The sequence below is a fragment of the Zeus faber genome, assembly GCF_960531495.2.
Source record: "Zeus faber genome assembly, chromosome: 12".
Taxonomy (NCBI): Eukaryota; Metazoa; Chordata; class Actinopteri; order Zeiformes; family Zeidae; genus Zeus; species Zeus faber.
The window spans coordinates 22,593,287-22,611,909 of record NC_137196.1 but is presented as its reverse complement, the minus strand read 5'-3'; the positions used below and the strand labels follow the sequence as shown (position 1 = coordinate 22,611,909).

General features: G+C 50.6%; 2 protein-coding genes across 4 annotated transcripts in view; one reads left to right on the top strand and one right to left on the bottom strand.

The window, feature by feature from the left end:
• Positions 1–1,140: 1,140 nt before the first annotated feature.
• LOC307238068 (KN motif and ankyrin repeat domain-containing protein 2-like) lies at positions 1,141–14,674 on the top strand. 3 transcript variants are annotated; one of them, XM_080010915.1, is made up of 11 exons: positions 1,141–1,513; positions 1,934–2,119; positions 7,073–7,119; positions 7,237–8,754; positions 9,694–9,769; positions 10,260–10,583; positions 10,840–10,924; positions 11,066–11,285; positions 11,739–11,881; positions 12,506–12,706; positions 14,089–14,674. In XM_080010915.1, exons 2-11 carry the CDS (start codon positions 1,965–1,967, stop codon positions 14,179–14,181), a joined length of 2,862 nt encoding a protein of 953 aa, XP_079867041.1. In that variant the 5' UTR covers positions 1,141–1,513; positions 1,934–1,964; the 3' UTR covers positions 14,182–14,674. The 3 variants fall into 3 exon arrangements, with proteins under 3 accessions (XP_079867041.1, XP_079867042.1, XP_079867043.1); XM_080010916.1 differs by lacking the exon at positions 1,934–2,119 and having other exon boundaries at positions 1,153–1,513; XM_080010917.1 differs by lacking the exons at positions 1,141–1,513; positions 1,934–2,119 and adding an exon at positions 2,129–2,415.
• Positions 14,675–18,090: 3,416 nt separating this feature from the next.
• Positions 18,091–18,623, bottom strand: part of LOC307237691 (low-density lipoprotein receptor-related protein 8-like) — a gene marked incomplete at both ends in the record, with an annotated part of 87,947 nt that continues 87,414 nt past the window's right edge. Inside the window, one exon of the mRNA XM_080010454.1 lies at positions 18,091–18,479. Within this exon, the coding sequence (XP_079866580.1) occupies positions 18,091–18,479 (389 nt within the window). The remainder of the gene's footprint in view (positions 18,480–18,623) is intronic.

Below are 18,623 nucleotides of genomic sequence, written 5' to 3'. Positions count from 1 at the left end.
TGCACGCCAGTGTGCGCACATGTGTCAACACAGGCCCACCGCACAAACACACACACACACACACACACACACACCCACGCTCACAAACACACACACACACACACACGCTCACACACAGACACACACACGCACACACACACGCACACACACGCTCACAAACACACACACACACACGCACACACACACACACGCTCACACACACACACGCTCACACACGCGCGCTCACACACACACACGCGTGCTCACACACACACGCACGGGGATATGGACAAAGAAAATCAGGGACTACTGGAAAGGAAAAAATAAAGGACGATAAAGAAACATGAAATAGAAACAGAGAAATTGAGACAGAGAGAGAAGGTAGTTGGCAGTTGGTTATTATTACTATTATTATTATTATTATTATTATCATTACTATTATAAAATATGATCTATTATTATCATATATCTATTGTCAATTATATATTATTACTGACAATAATAATATATATTATTATTATTACAGCAAAAAAAAACAAAACAAGCAAACAAATAATAATAATAATAATAATAATAACAACCTGTTGCTCTGTGTCCCGTACAGCAGGACATGGAGACCACATGTCCCAGTGGGTGGAAAGTGGATCCATGAAGAATGAGAAGCATGCAGCGTGAGAATTAACTGCTAAGGATGGCCTACCCCCCCGCCCCCCCCAGCCCAACCCTCCTCCACCCCTAGTCCAACTCCAACTCCACCCTGGCCCTCCACCCTCCTCCTCCACATTCTGTTGATTATAGAGGACGGACGGCGGGCCGCATAAGACGGGGTGGGGTTACAGTCTTTGTGTATGCGTGTGTGTGGGTGGTTGCCACAGACAGCGTGAGAACGGCGCCCGGACGAAGACGGAAACAGGAACAGAAACAGAAACAGAAACAGAAACAGAGAGGAGATTCCGGCGTGCCATCGTGACAAATATGCGATGTGGAAAGTGAGTGGAGCATGAAGCCGCTCCCGACCCACGGAGCTCCGGGTTTGTTTTCGGAACTTCTCTCTCTCTCTCTCTCTCTCTCTCTCTCTCTCTCTCCAGCTCCCCGGCGTCCACTCTGCGAGCCGGGGTGACCGGCGACGCCCCCCCCTGCCGTCCCATTGGGCGGCGGTCAGGGGAAGGGCTCGGCTGTTGTCACAGACTCCCAATCCGACGCCGTCTTCGGACGGGGGGGGAGGGACGGCTATGCCCGTAAGCTCCTCCTCCTCCTCCCTCTACCCCACCCCCCCACCCCACCCCCCACCCTGGCCCGGTGCACTTGTACACACAACATCCCAGCTTTAATTATGGCAGCATTTGAGATTGGCATCTACCGAACAGCCTCGGCGTGCCACTCTCCCCTGCGGCACCTCCCTCCTTCCCTCCCCGGGTGAGATTGACAGACAGGCACGGCTGAGGACCAGAGCAGACCGGAGTGGATCTCCTGACAAACGCAGCACATCAGCCAGGCGAGGTGGAGGGAGCGTCTGGACTGGACATTCGCGAAGGTAAGGACGGGTGCTGCTTCCGCTCGGACCTCATTCGTTCCTCTCGCAGACTGTTGTCGGTTGACCTTGAACGTCTTCGGGGAGGTCTGTTTCCCCAAAGCTGGTGCTACGGTCAGAAGCAGAAAAGCTCCGGCGGCTCGGCGCTGAACGCCGATGCAGACCCAGAGGAGACGCGTTTCTGACTTTCGGTCGCTTGAAGCGTTTTTTTTTTCTTTTCGTTCCTCAGAGTTAAAAACCACATTTGCTTATCATCATGAGAACCAAACACGCGTTCCTTCTTTCCAGACACACACACACGCACGCACACACACACACGTGCGCGCGGACAAACACGACCACGGCGAGGCAGCAGGTTTTTCTATTTTAACCCCGCCGTGTTAACATACCGTGCCTTCCTGTCTTGCGCAAACCCCCTGGCAGCTGCTTCATCCTCCGGGGCTCCGAGGCCGAGATGCTTCGGAGCAGCCAGGGGCCGCTGTTGCCGTTGGAAAGGGACCAGGACGACACGCAGAGGTCCACATTCCCCTGGACGGAGAACACACAAACACCACCAGGAGAGAAAGGCGGAGCGCAGTCCGGCGCCTCGGGGGGGCCGGGTGTTCGGAGGTTTGGACGAAGAGTTTTCGGCAGTTTTTAAATGAGTGAAAGTCGAGGGGCCCGAATTTCAAAGCGTTGGCTTCGCCTCCTAAATCAGCTCCCCGGCGGAGGAGGAGGTTTAGGGTTACTGTACGTGCCGGAGAAACCACAGCCTGTGCCGCCCCAGCAGCGGAGAAAAGGCAGCACCTTCCCCGAGCGGTGAACACAAACACACAGACGTGAGGAAGAAGAGGAAGAAGAAGAGGAGGAGGCAGACGGGTGGAAGCGCCACGTTGGCGCGGAGAGGCCAGAAAGACCCCCCGTAGGTGCGGCCTTCGCATCCCAGCGGCGGTCTCGGGTCTGGACGGGTGGGGTGGGGGTGGGGGGGGGGGCACGCCCTTGAGGAAGTCGCTGGCCTCCAGTTTTTAGATGCAGAGTCCTTCGCGCGTCGCAGCCGAGCTCATAAACCACTTCCCTGAACGGAGCGGGGAATGGAATGGGACGGCATCAACCGGTCTACAGCCAAGGAATCCTCCCTCAGTCGCTGCGTCGCCTAAACATTCCGCGAAGAGCCGCCGCAGCCTTTGAGGGGAAGGTTCGGAATTGGAAAAACAAACTGCCGTCGGTCTAAGTGACATATTTTGTTGACCCGTTCACATTTTGAATGGGCATCTGCGACGTGCCACTGTCCCGTATCCGAGTGGTTAACATCGCTCTTTAGGGAGGTGGCCACGGCCAACCGTGTCGTATTCAATTTTGGTGGCTTTGGTTTGTGGGTTTCAGAAGAATGCCGCGGAGAGAGCTGTTGTGATTATGAGGTTTGTGAGCATGCATGGAGAGTGGGAGAACCGGGCGGAGGGAACGGGCGGGAAAGGGAAAGGGAAGACAGACGGGCCTTGGGCCTCTGGAACGCGCTGAGCTCGCTCTAATCCCAAAGAGCTTTGAAGTCGGGCGAGAACCTGAACTGGATGAAGTGGGAAGCCTGGAAGTTGGAGAAGGAAAAACAAAATAACCCCAGACTGTTCAATCCGCTTTGGACCGAGTTCAGCGCCCAGTGGAGGCTGCGGTGCTGGTTGGGGCCTCCCTCGGGTTGAAAAAGAATGGGCCACATATCACTTTTTGGAGGGGTTTCCTGCGAGGTGAGCCCGAAGGGGCCAAACAGGCGAGAATTAGGGCTCGCAACGGCGATGCAGAGAAAAGAGGCCCCAGATGGTGGCAAGATGGGGCCGTGTCGTTTCCTCCGCCGTGGAATGGCCCGGGAGGGGGAAGCAACCCCATGTCTATGAGAGGTCGCGTGCGGAGAGCGGTTTGGACGTCTGTCATAGCTGGGATTTCAGCCATCAAAAAAAAAACACTTTTTACTTTACACTTTTTTATTAATTTAAGTTCCGCGGAAAGTTTTATTAATTTGCCAAAGTATAACGAGCTGAGAGTCGATGTCGGTGTTATTTTTCGTTTCCTCTCATTTTTCCAAAGGCAGATATTCTCCTGGAAGGTATTCTTATCCGAAATTTCTTTTCGGAGCCGAACGCTTGTAATCAATCCTCGCCGCGTTATGGAAATGTGAAATCATTTCAGGACACTGTGGGCGTGCGCCGGTGGTTTGCAGACGGAGCGTGGTGATGGAAGAAGTGAAATGGATGGAGATGTACCCGGCAACAGCTGCCGTGCTGACTGACATTTTGTTTGTAATGTTAGTGCAGTGTGTTCTCCCAGAGCTGGACAGGACACACACAGGCGCGCGCACACACACACACACACACACACACACACACACACACACACACATACAAGCACACATACACACACGCACACACACACACACACACACGCACACGCACACACACACACGCACACGCACACACGCACATGCCCACACCCACACATACACACCCACACACACACACACAGACACACGCTCACGCACACACGCACGCACACACACACACACACACACACCCACACACATGCACACACACACACACACACACACGCCCACACATACACACTTGCAGGGCAAAAAACACACATGCATGCTCACATGCACACACATAGACACTCATGCCCACACTGCCCACACACGCTAAGGATCTGGAGAAAGCACGTTCGCCACTAAGCTAAAGACTATTTGGTCGGCTGCTCGTAGACTTAATAAATGACTCCTACAAAGTCATTACCGATAAAAGAAAATCAAACAACAATCCGTTCTTGTCTTCCACCATCGCTCAAAGACGTCCTTTAGCCAACGGCCAAGGCTACGACCGAGCCACCCCAGGAGCTGAAAGACTCTTTTCCACATTTGGAATAAAAAACAACAACCTGATAATGTCCTGTATCGGTTTCAGTCACTTACAGTGGTTCAGCATCAGGGTTGTGTGGAACACCTTGGCGGTAAAACGGTGTTTGTTCGATGCTGGACCAAGATTGGCTTTGTGCATACGGTGGAGGACGCTGGTTCCTTGCCTGTGACCAGATTGAAAAGCAGCGGCTGCCAGAGCTCACGCCAGGCGAACAGGTCACAGGGGGTCATGTCTGGATTTCAAGCCTGAGCTCAGACATTAGGGTTGCGAACACATACTCAAATGTCACCGGAGGAGGACAGACCATAGGGCTTTTTAACGGTATGTGGACACTCAGGTTTAGTATTAATTGTAAATTGTTCTCAGGGTTCGTCATGGCTAAGAGCTCAGATTAGAGATGTTATTATAAGTCTAATACTTTGAACCCCTGGGCTGGTATGCACTCTGCATAGTGATCATACATGCACACCAGTGTGTACTGAGGGAATGTACTGAGGGTCTGTACAGTACCGGTAATGTATATATGTAATGGTTCTATATGTCATGTACTGTACAGCATGTGTATCGACTGCATGTACCTTTGTATATGGAATAAATATATATACAGTATGTGAGTGTGCACATATCAGCAGGCATGGTGGTGGATCCACACATACTGTATTTTACTGGTAAAAGCACAGGCTTTCTAGTGAAACAGTATGATTTTGAATATTTTGAGACAATAAACCTCAAAATAATGCATCAATGCGGAATGCTTTAATAGCCTCTGATTGATCGTAATCCATTTTAACTACAGTATTGGGACAATATAAATTATTCCTCAGACACATACACTGAGCGGACACAACGTTCAAGCCACCACTAAAAATTACTAATATTGTGTAGCTCCCCCTGGTGCCAATCTTTAAGTTACGAATTGGGGCCCCCATGGCTCGGGCTTGTTGTTCCAGCACATCCCACAGATGCTCGATCGGACCCTAACCCCGAACATCCACATGAAAAGGTGATTCATCAGACCCGGGGCACCTCCTTCCATTGCTCCATGGTCCAGTTCTGACGCTCATGTGTCCATTGTAAGGGCTTTCGGTGGTGAGCACACACACACCGAGCATGGACACTCTGACCGGTCTGCAGCTACACAGCCCCATACGCAGCAAGCTGTGATGCACTGTGTGTTCTGACACTTTTCTATCATAGCAGCATCATTTTTTTCACCAGTTTGTGCTACAGCAGCTCTTCTGTGGGATCGAACCAGGCGGGCTAGACTTCACTCCCCACGTGCATCAATGAGCCTTGGGCGCCCATGACCCTGTCGCCGGTTTACCGGTTGTCCTTGCCTGGAAGATTTTTGGCAAGACCTGCCGTTTTGGAGATGCTCTGACCCAGTCGTCTGGCCATCACAAATTTGGTCCTTGCCAAAGTGGCTCAGATCCTTACGCTTGTCCATTTTTCCTGCTTCCAACACATCAACTTCAAGAACCAAATACTGTATATCCCACCCCTTGACAGGTGCCATTGGAACGAGATGAGAGATGTCATTCACTTCGCCTATCAAACACCTATCAATGAAATTCCATTTTACAACCCAAACAAAGGCATCCTGTGAAGACCATCCCTTGTGCAACATCCTTTGTACTTTTATTGCTATCATTCAGGGATATTACACCCGTACTCCATACACACCCCTGTACTGTGCGTCTATTTGCATGATGAGTTGTTGTTCATCACTGACTTCCAGATCGTCTGAGAAGTGCGGAGGATCTATTTTCCCGGCAGGACTGTTTGCTGGTGTTTGTCTGTTTACGACATAGCTGACATTGTTTGGGGCTGCGGGCGTGCGGCAGTGGAGCCTGCGAGGCCGGTGGTCAGGAGAGATTGGAGCCAGGGGGAGGGGGGAGGCTTACCAGCACAGGGAAGGAAGAGGGATGTGGGGTGAGGTTTTCTGTCAGTTTGCACAATTAAATATGTCTGCAGGCAAACACATTTCCACTCTGGTTAACAGCAGTTTAGCAAAAATACAACAGCTCAGAAGCGAATAGAGCCGAAAGAGGAAAACGGTATTTAAAGGCTGTCGTATAAAAAGCGAAAGACAGAGAGAGCGAGAGAGTAGGCTGGGAGGAAAGGAAAGAAGTGAGTCAGAACAATGGTAGTCTGTCTGTATTTTTGTCTGTAGGAGTGTATTTTGTTCCACTGGCAACAGCTACTGGGTGCAACAGTACGGCTATTTCGAGACCAGCTCGCCCTGGACGGCAGGGCTGTAATCAAGAGAACATCAGGACGGCCGCCGTTCTTTGCAAGCTCTCCTATGATCGTGAAGAAGTGAAGGGGTGAAAGAGAGAGAGAGAGAGAGAGAGAGAGAAAGAGAGAGAGAGGCCATGAGAAAGACTGTATGTGTGTCTGAGACTGTGTGTGTCTGTGCCTTGACTCAATTCCGAAAAACAATCACTAAGATTATAATAACTATGTATTTATGACCATGTGGTCGTGGAAATTGAAGGTCAGCCTCCATTTGCAAAATATTTATATACATTTTGGGGTTTTTTTGTAACTGCGAATCCAAATTCCATTTTCTAGTTGTAATGATTTGTGATATAGTCTCATTGTACTTGTATATGATGTCGGTCCAACTCATTCTTCTGTTTAATTTCATTTCTAATTTCAGATATTGTGCTTCTAATTTCAGAATTGTCCTTGTGACTGAAAACAGGAGTAAGATGGAAGGACAAAACGGTAATTATTTAAAATTACAAGTCATCACAAACATTAAGATTCTGACCATATCAAACCTTGCAAAATAAATAAAAGTTGCCGGAAAAATAAATAAAAGTTGTGCTTTGCTTGTTTCAGGATCCAGTTTGTCCCACCAAACAACAGAAAATGGATTCAAAAGGAAGCCCCCTTATTCAGTTGAAACGCCCTATGGCTTCCGCCTGGACTTGGATTTCCTCAAGTATGTTGACGACATTGAGAAAGGCAACACCATCAAAAGAGTCCCCATCCAGCGCCGGAGTAAGGGCCCCAGGTCCAGCACTCTGCCCAGGCACATCAACCTCTCCGGGGGAGGCTACCGTCCGAGTCCCTGGGGGTCCACTGGAGCTCTGGGTCCAAGATCGAGAGTCACAGATTTCCATCAAGGCTACACCTCTGTTGCTAATGATCACAGAACCCCAGTGTCACCCACAGGGTTCAGAACCCTGACAGAGATGGAGGCCAGAATCAAGGCCTTTGATGAGCAGCCACTAGGGGAGCACATAAGACCCAATCTGCTCCGGGCCTCCAGTCTGCCGCTCACAGTCCTACTGAGGCAGAGCTCAGAGTCCACTGACGACCCAGGCAGTCTCAGGAGCTCCAGGGATCAACTCGGAGGGAGGGACACTTCCTGTGAAGATGTGTGCTACTCGCCAGAGAACTCCTCGGACATCCCTCTCAACCAGGACTTCTCAGGGCTGCTCAGACGCCTGACGGAGGCCCTGGAGCGCGTTGGTGAGTTGGAGACGGAGATCAGGGTCATCCCAGAGCTTAAAGCCCAGATCTGCATGCTCCAGGAGGAAAGAGAGAGGCTCCGTCTGGGCCTGTCCACACCCGATCATCCCACTTTGGTGAATGGAACCAAAGACTGTAGAACCTCATCTTCCTACCACAGCTCCACAGGCATCAAGAGACTGGAGAACAATGGCTGCGTAACATTTCCACAGAACCACAGCGGCGGCCGGGGCGATCAGAGCACAGGACACGAGTGGAGGACCAGCACAGACCTGGATGAGCTGTTGACGGTCACGTCCTTGCAGGCCAAGGTGGCCGTGCTGGAGCAGAAGCTCCACGAGAGTGGTCTGGATCTCCAGAGGGCTTTGAGGATGCTGAGGGAACAAAAAGAGGAAAGCAGGGGGAAAGATGAGAAGCTTGAGGGCCTGAGCCGGAACCCCGGGATCGGGGTCCGTGCCGAAAGGGCGGCAGTAGATCAGGACGGAGACGACAGGAAATGTCAGAAGGCCCATTCCTTCGGTAATTGGAACGTGCCCTATGATTTGGTGACCAGTGTTTTCAGCAACGGACAAAGAAGTCGGGAACAAGGCTCTGGGATCAGCTCCGCCCAGACGTCAACGAGAGCCAGTCCGCCGGTACCTATGGAGCTTGAGGAGGCCGCAGCCGGGGGCCCGGACCCCGCAGCGGCGGCCCGCCACGTGTGGAGGGTCAAGACACTCCTGGAAGAGCAGTGGGAGCACCTGTGTGGAGGCATGGGGACGGCGGAGAAGAAAGAGCCCCCGCAGCATCCAGACCCCAAGGTCAACTCCCTGCAAAAAGAGATGGTGGATCTCGTTCACGTCCTCTGTTCCCGCTATCCCCGACACGACGGCCCACACGGAGGTATTCTCGTCCGTTCCATCACATCGACGCGACAACTGGATCGCTCTTATTTGCTTGGCTGGCTTCCAAGTTGGTGTGCGTAGAGCAGAAAGGCTGTGATTAGTTTGGTCTTGAGCAACCGTGCGGTTGCTCAGCATCTGTGAATGTCCTGCCCCCATAGAATCACCCAGAGATGTGGCGTCGTATAACTGGAATAAACTCGACCACTAAGGAAACAACGTTTCAGCTGTGACAACATGTGGAGTTGGCTACTTTAAAAGGAGCAAGCGCGTTTGAATTTCAATGCAGAAACACAATACACTTAACTCCATTCCCTCCTTTATTAGCGTAAGAGGATACTCTGAATCAAGACGCAGGTTTCTTCGGTGTGGATAGAAAGTCGACGCTGGCAGTCGCCACACAGGGAAAAAAAAACATGTCGTTTTTAGAAGGCCCTGTTTCATTTCGAGGGCCTGAAGTTCCCCATGCGAAATTAAGAGCCACGAATGAACGTTTGCTGCGACTATATCGCTGTAGCTGGCAAGGGTTTGTGTAGATTTTGGTTTAATTGATGCCCAGAAAACCCAGTGCGTGTTCCTACCTCATAAAGCATTTCACGTTCAGGAATGGTCCTGACTCAGGTCCTGAGAGACCAAACTCAGAGCCAGCGTGGTTCTTTCCCCACCTCCTCCTCTCCTCAATCAAACCAAAATGCAACGGTGGTCCAAGGGGGCAAAGTCCCGACCCCCCGACGTGTTATGTGTTTTGTTAAAATAATAGAGTCAACGAATGTAAGAAATACAGTTTGGCACGGACCAGATGGGCGTTTGAGGGGCAACACAAGCCGGGGAACATGAGATTGCGTGTTAATGAGAGTTTTTACGATTTTAAAAAGGGGTTCTCGCGTTCGTACACATCCGCTGCTTTTTTTTTTGTTTTTCTTTGTCCTCCTCCGTGCAGCTCCCAGGTCCACGGCGCAGGGGGACAGAAGTACCCGGACGTCAAAAAGCCTCTCATTCGCCGGCGTTAATGACGGGTGAGTGAATGGGCCTTCTAAAAGCTGACATCCGCAGCTCTTTTTTTTTTTTTTACGAGCGGCGATTATTTGCCGGTGCAACGCCGGGGCTCAGCGTGCACGCTCTGGTGGCGGCGCGTGGTCACGAGAAGGAAACGCACCTCGGCTTTGTTTTTTTTTTAAGGGGGGCGTGGGACCCATCTCAGGAATGTCTTATCCCCATGAGGCGTAAAACACTTCACATCATTTAGACGGAGCACAAAGTAGATTGTTTTGACCGACATACGATGTGAGTCAGAGTTTAGTGTTCAATGGCAGTGAAGCCACATCAGGTTACGTAGCGGTAGGACAGTGGATTATTTTATTTCTGCTGCAGGTTTTTGAGCCTTGGGGGGCGGGGGGGGGCACCTTCCAGCATCTCAAACATTTGATATTTAGACGCAACTGACTGTTATTTTTATTTTTATTTTTTTTCCCCCCTTGGTGGTTTTCCCATCTCCAACGCGTTAAGGCATAAGACCACAGAGAGGGAAGAGCTGAAATGGGAGCTTCCGGACCCGGAGCAGACGGACGTCCAGGCCGTCCGTAAGGAGACGGCTGCAGCCCCGCGAGAGAAGAGAATGGAGGGGGACGCACGGCCACGTGCGCGGCCGGACCCCGGCCCCGGCCCCGGCCCCGGCCCCGGCCAACTCCCTGGAGCAGGAGAAGTGGAATCGCGGCAGGCAGATGGAGGTGGAGAGCGCGTGTTCCCAAAGAGGGCCGACCAGATGGGGTCTCCACCCGCAGGGGAGCAGATGGAGAGCGGCCCTGGCTCCGTTTCCCCCACCAGAGGCAGGTAAAGGGACGAGGAACGAAAGGTTTATCTTTTGTGGTTGAAGCTTTTCTTCTCGGTGCCAATTCTTTTTTCCGAGCGTTTGATCGCAGCTGGATAACGCTGTTGAAATCTTCCTCATTTCATCTTTTGGGAAAGCCGGAATAAATTGTGAAGCCAATCGTGCCTCCTCAGAAATATTGAAATCTCTCCCCCTCTCTCTCTCTCTCTCTCTCTCTCTCTCTCTCTCTCTCTCTGTCTGTCTCTCTCTCGATTTTAGGGACGCCGTGGGTGGCGATTTTATGTCTTCCTGTCTGTTTCTCAACGACCACATGGACAACATGGATAACCCCAATGAAGACATGGTGCAGTACACTTCCCTCCCGTTCTAGTTCCAAATTTAAAGAACAAAATCTCCGTAAAAGCTCGGAGGCCGCTCCGCCCTTGGCCTCCCTCCCGCTTCCACTCCGTCCAGATAAGCGTCAGCTCTGTCCATGCTTTCTCAGAGGAGGGCCTTGGTGGTGCTGTTCCAGAGCTGGTTCAGCGTGGCGGCCGAGGAGAAGTCGGCGGCCGTTCAGGTGGCCGTGTACCTGGGGAGGGTGAGGAAGGCCACGCCCTCCCTGCTGGCCTTCCTCATTAACCTGGCCGACGACAACGGCAACACGGCGCTGCACTACAGCGTGTCGCACTGCAACTACGACATCGTCACTCTGATACTGGACACGGGTAGGTCCCTAGAGAGACGTCCCAAAATGGCCGTCAGGAGGTTCCTTATCTCTTTCGAACAAGTCAATGATCATTCCATCATTCAATAGGTCAGAAAAATCAACTTTTTTTGTCCATTGTCATTTGAGGTGGTGGGGATATTTATTCGCCGGGGGTGTTGTTCTCTTTTGTGAATGTTCATCCGTATCGACCACGAGTTCACCGCGGCTGCCTCTCACTTCTTTGCGTTGGTGCCGGGAAAGGCGGACCCCGCCATCGGCAATGGAAACAGCATGTGGAGGAGCGCATGCATACCTCATATGCACTGAAGGGCTGTTTCTTGTTAAGTGGCAGCTAAATAAAGTATAAATATGGGAATTTCTAACAAAATAATCTCGAGGATTGCCGCTTTAATGGGGATCACCAACCACGGCTGCTAACCGGAGCGCCCGACCGCTTCTCCACAAACCCCAGGGGCGAGCGAGGTGGACCTGCAGAACAAGGCGGGCTACACGGCGGTGATGCTGGCCTCGCTGACGGCCCCCGACGGCCCCGGCGGCATGGAGGTGGTCCGCCGGCTCATGGAGCTGGGAAACGTGAACATCCGCTCGAACCAGGTAGACGTTTGGGATCCAACGCCGTGCGGGGTCGTTCGGCACCTCCTTTCACCAAAGGGAAGATAGATTTGATGGATTAGATGCAGGGAAGGTGATAAATTAAGATGGGCGCTTAATGCTTCTAATGCAAGTGATGTATCGCATATCTGGACGAAATGGAATGAATTGTTATCATGTTAATCATGGATACATTTCCACTATGTATATATTGTTTTTTGGGTTAAGGATAAGCGGTATAGATAATGGATGGATGGATGGGTTAGGGGGTTATTGCAAAATCTCAATTACACTGAAGTAAATGGACCGTTATAGTATGACATTAGACTAAAAGTGTAGTTTTTCAGCTAAAGGCCCTTCTCATATTTCAGAACTCATATACACAGATGTAGGATTTCAGTACAATTCAGATGAAAAAAAATCACAACGATGGAACAAATAAGACCAGGGCAATATCATTTCACCTGGAGGAAGCTCACGCAGTCCTCCTCACAACGCTCAGAACAGAGATGCTGAGAGCTCAGGCCTCATTTTGGCAACTCGGGTTGTGTGTGTATGTGTGTATGTGTGTGTGTGTGTGTGTGTGTGTGTGTGTGTGTGCGCATGTTTTTTTTGGTACCGTTTCAGACGGGCCAGACGGCGCTGCAGCTGGCGGTGCGGCACGGCCGCGTGGTGATGGTGCGGATGCTGCTGAGCTGCGGAGCCGACGCAGACGTCCAGGACGGACACGGGACCACCGCCCTGATGTTCGCCTGCGAGCGGGGGCACACGCACATCGCGCGGCTGCTGCTGGAACGCTGCCACTGCGACCTGACGCTCACCGACAAGGTGAGCCTGGTTTGGCTGCACGCACGGAGGCGCACACGCGCGCACACACGCACACACGCACACACACACACACACACACACACACACACACACACACACACACACACACACACACAAACACCGGCTTTGGAGTAATAGAGGTACTGGGTACTGAGGACTGGGGGGAGGCCCGGACTGTCAGAAATCCAGTTTGTGGTCCCTTTGGTTATTACTAAAAAAATGGAATTGCTCATTATTATTACAAATGACTATATGGGATTATAAGTCTTATCTTTTCTGACATTAAAACTTATTTCAGTGTGTAGAGACATTTTTTAAATATATGGTGTGTTGTGTGATGTGCGGCGCAAACGTGGTAAACGCAGATTGGGTTGTTCGATTGAGTTTAGGGAAAACTTCCTTTGTAAACTGTCCATCGTCTGTTCCACTGTGCAGTCTTTTTCGGGGTTTTATTCACTCTTATGCCCTACTGTAAATCAGCCATTTTGGCCACATCCACACTCACGTAAGAGACTAGAAACAGGAAGTTGCGTCGCTTCCCTCTGGCAACCAACCGCAATTGCAAAAAGTAGTTCTAAATAACATGTGATATTACTGTTATTGATAAAATATACTAAGACATGTACACTATGACTATAAAGTGGGTTTCTCATTGGGTTTTAAAATAGCGAACCTACACTTAACATGTGTATGACATAATCGCTAAATCCATAGCGATGGTGAGACTCTGTTCCGTCTGTCAGCAGAATAGCAATATCAATTTCACTGCAATTTTCTAATCGGAATTTATGAAAGTTAAAAAGTCATTGAATCAAAGTGCGACAGCGGAATAGAACTCTCCGACGATTAATGACAAATCCAGCAGCAGCAAGCTGTTTTGGGCTCAGGCGGTGGAAGGAACCCACACAAGCCTCTGGTTAAAATAATGCGGAAAAGAAAAAAAGAACATGAAATAATTAAAAAAAAAAAAAAAAAAAGGTTTTTCTTTATTGATCGGAGGCGTAAGTGGATTCCAGTCAACTTTTCAATCCTAACATAAAGACATTTAAATATAAGTCGATTAGTTGTTGATCGACACTAATCTCCCTAATTGTGCCCAGATGCTAGAAAATGACAAGGACAATTAAATTTTTCTCTGAGAAAATATTTAATTTTTTTACATTTTTTTTAATGTTTCTCAGAACATTTTAATGTGATGAAGCTCCTGCTTTTGCATTGAAAGGATAGGACTCACTTAAATGACGGGAAACAACAACAAAAAAATCATGAACCTATCATTTAAACAAAGGCTCGAAAACACGACTGATGAGATAACGACCTCCACCCTCGATGGGGTTTTGAAACGATTTTAAATTCACCGCCCGGTGTCTTGCCTCTCGCAGCGGGGCCGGACCGCCCTCTCCCTGGCCGTGCAGGGCGCCCACAGCGACACGGCCTCTCTGATCCAGGCCCACGCTAAGGCCCGGGGGCTCTAGGACCCGAGCCTGGCCACCCTTCTCATCCCCGGAGACGGTCTTCATGCACAGCCGTGACGTTTTGGCGCCACACATCTCGCAGTGCGATCTTCCCCAGATATGTATTTTTCTCCCTGGGGCCGTTTAGACATCCGGTTTGATGTCCCGGCTATCGACGTTATCCGTCCTTGAAAGGAGCCTCTGCCTTTGATTTGGCCGGCTGTAATTTGATTTTGTGGGATGAACGTTGCATTTTGTACACCGGCATCAGTGGGAATCATAAATAGCATGGCTGCATGGCTGGATCCGTTTACAGAAGAGCTCAGCTTGTATTCAATGAGTGGTTTAGCTTTGTCGTGCCTGTTGAATGGATTACAGAAACACAGCGTCGGCCGGCATTACATGTCAAACTCTGCCAAATCTCTCTGTCATCAAGTTTCCGTGTCGATGTCCTTAATTGACAGTATAATTGATGTATCAGCAGTATATTTCTTAATAAACCCAAATGTATATACGACGTTGTGTTATCCGTGCATTTACTTATCATGAGGCCGTCAACATGACTGCGCTTTTAATGCGTGTAACCGCAACACCAAAGGTGTCCAGCAGAGGGCGCCGCTTTCCCACCACCACCGCACAGTGACTACGTCCAGACGAAACACGTCACTGCTGAAGACACGCACGCCCGCCCGCACCCACGCACCCACGCACGCACTAATCTGGAGTTCTGGGTGGAGGATAGCCGAGGGATTAGATGTAATCCCTTTCAAGTGGCCAGACAATTAGAGACGTGACACCCACTCCACTGTATCGACGCCACTTGCGAGGGGCCGCTCCGGCGCGATCGGCATCCACCTGCTCCGTCTCAGAGAACACTGGAGGGTCTGGGGGGCCCTCCACCTCCTCCACCTCCACCTCCCCCACCACAAAAAAACAAAACCCGTTGCAAATGCAACGGACTGTGCGCCGAACGCGCGCCGCACGCATCCGACCGCGTACGGGAGGTGCGGGGCCCCTCCGCCGTCCATCGGGGCCCTCTTCCAGCGCCCAACATCTGGGGTCTTTCCCCTCCGCCACAGGCTGTGTTGTAATATTCAATGTACTCATTGCACAGGATCCCGGCGGGTTATGCAAAATCAAAGTCTCAGCGAGAGAGAGAGACTTGTCGCACCGGCGCAGCGCGTTGGTTTAACAACGGTAACGGACTGAACGGGGGTCTTCGCGTCCGCCGCCGCAGCCGTCGAACGAGGGGCCACCGTGGAGCCCGAGAGACGCCGCTGTTATGATTAAAAATGTAAAAAAAAAAAAAAAAAGGTTCTTTCGCGGAATAGAGCTAAGAACGCTCATAATGCATCACGTGCGGTACATATGAAATGACACATATATTGACATAGAATGTCAGTGACGAGGTGAACAATGAAAATGCGCACAAAAAGCAGAAGGAAGTTTTGAATCAAATTTTATATATCAATATATAGAGATAGTCAAAATAACCTTACAGAAAAATCAAGTCATGGAACTGGTTTTGCATGTATACAAATGGTGTTGGCATGTCCACTGCAGTAGAAACACTCACCACTTAGTCGCAGTGCGGTAGACAAATCGAGAAAGTAAAGAAAAAGGCACAAATAAATGAAAACAAAAAACCCCAAAAACAGAGAAAAACATGTTCTATTCAACGCAGAGGTGGAAATACTCGCAGTGATTTGGACATTTTTGGGAAGGGAACCTGGTGTTTCATGTCAAAATAAAAGATGTACGATAAAAAAGAAACGGCACGGTAAAATGATGCACGGCAATAAACAACACAAACCACTTTGGTGGATATTCAGTATTTCTTACAATCAGGGAATGCAGTGCTCTATTTTATACAAATAAATTAATATAACTGTCCACACTTTGAGTTATCTAAAATCTTATGTACATCTTCTCTTTGACAGATTTGTATAATACATTATCAAAAACATGTTTTGTTTTTTTTTGCAAATACCAAAACATATTTACAAATCAATGATTTAAAAAGCACCCTCAAAGCTTTTCCAGTGTCACGCACACTCACGTGCACTCACTCAGGCACACGCACACACACGTTCTGTTTATATCAATACTACAGAACTTGCACACACACACACATGCACGCACGCACGCACACACACACACGTTTGCACGGCCGTTCCTCCATGCAAACACACCACAACACAGAAGGCATTCTAAGAGGGTTGTGCAACAGAGAGCATACAAAACGTTCCAATATGGCTGTGGGATGAATATTAGCACTCACATGCAAGATCATGAACACACACGCACACACACACACACACACACACACACACACACACACACACACACACACACACACACTCTATCTCTCCACCTGCCTCCTGGAGATTCCAATTCCATCATCACCAGCGGGGGCAGGGGGTAGAACCCGGAAAACGTTTTTGTTGTTGTTGTTGTTGTTGTTGTTTTCTTTCTGTTATTTTTTTCGGCGGGGAAACAGTGTTAACATGACCACGGAAGCAGCAGGGGGTGGAGAAGCAGCCCGTCCGCTGAGGAGGAGAGGGGTCTATTTATCCGTCCGCTGTAAATAAACACCATAATAGGTCTTTTTCAGGAGCCGAAAACCCCCTCCGAGCCCGCCTGCGTGGCAGCGTAAAAAACACCACACTCAGAGGCTGTGGGATACCGCTTACTGTAGGTGGGTGTGTGTACAGTATGTGTGAATCCGTGTGTGTGTGTGTGTGTGTGTGTGTGTGTGTGTGTCTTTACCTCGGCTTGAACGATGAGTGGCTGTACCGTCAGTGGGAGAGCAATTATGCATGCGGTTTGTGTTTTCTCAGGGAAAACACACACACGCAGACACGCACACACACACACACACACACACACACACACACACACACACACACACACACACACACACACACGCGCGCGTCTGATGCAGCGGGACGGTGCCGTTCACTGCAGCGGGGAGTTGTGTGTGTGTGTGTGTGTGTGTGTGTGTGTGTGTGTGTACGTGCAAAAAAAACAACAAAAAACAGAAATCACTACACAGATGACGGCAGCCCGTGGCCCACTGACATCCCAGAACGGCGGAAAAAAAGACAAGCGACTGACCTCACTAAACAGTCCATTGCTTTTCACAAATGGCCCCGTGGTAGAAAAGTGACTCCCGGTACGAAAAACCTCTTCCTCTACTTACCCCCCCCCCCCCCCTTTTTTTTTCCTAAAAAGTCCGACATCGGCTCAGCATCTCTACTCTAGTTGAGGTATAAAAACAGGAACGTCTGTGTCGTCCCCCTCGCACCCTTCAAAGCGGCTTCTCAGGTGGAGAGGCCGCGTCGCCGTCGTTTTTGACTTTTGCCGACGGAGAAAAGACGGTTTTTCGGAACGATGAGGCTCGATGAGGCTCGATGAAAAACACGACGGCCCCCGACCGATGAACATAAACCACAGAGATTGTCCAGTCGACAGAAGGTGCTGCCCCGGCCGCCGAGGGAGAACAACGCAGCGGCCAAAATAAAACCAAGGACACAGTATAAATGACTCCCACTCGCCCTGTCACAGTACTAGACACAACCACCTCGCCCAGCCATGAATGCTAAGGAGAATTTTGGTTTTCGCTCGGTATTTCGGCCAAAGACAATGACGGCAAAACACTAAACGTTGAGCGCTTTGAGGCCAATTAAGGGTAAAGAAGCTGCTGCAGTGAACCATGGTGCTGACCAGAGGGGGGATGGATCCAACCTCGGCACTAGATGCTACTTTTTCGAGTGGTTTGAATGACCGAGCGGAACACGCCGCAACATCTGTTTCTTTAGCAACCGTAGCGACTCTCTTTGACCTCATTGTGTGTGTGTGTGTGTGTGTGTGTGTGTGTGTGTGTGCGCGCGGGCACGTGTGTGTGTGCGTGGACGCACGTGCCGGAGGTCACTTTGCGCTGGAGAGCATGGGCTGCTCCGTGTACCAGTGAGTCCCCGGGTCCGGCATGCCGCCCCCGAGGGGCAGGGCGATGAACTGCGGGCAGGCGACGCCTCCTCCGCCGCCGCCGCCGCCGGCCCCCACCACTCCTCCTCCGCCGGCGCCCACCACCCCCATGCCCACGCCGGGCGGGTACGGGTGGTGGTGGTGGTGCGCGTGGTGGCTCATGCCGTCCGCCCGCCCGATGTGGATCTCGTCCTCCTCGCCCTCGCCGGTGGTCTTGCGGTACACGGGGTTGTCGAAGTTCATGCTCTTGGTGGAGTTGCGCCGCCAGTTGCGCCAGACCAGGTAGACGCCGGAGCAGATCAGGCCGAACACCACTGTGGCAACGATAGGAACTGCATGCGTTTAACACACAGCGGCAGCGACACGGGGGGAGCGTTAACCAGGCATCATGAGTCCGTGGCATGAAATGAAACATGACACACAACAGCGAGAACAGGGCGGGGCGCTTGTTACTTCCTCAAGAGTAAAAAAAAAAT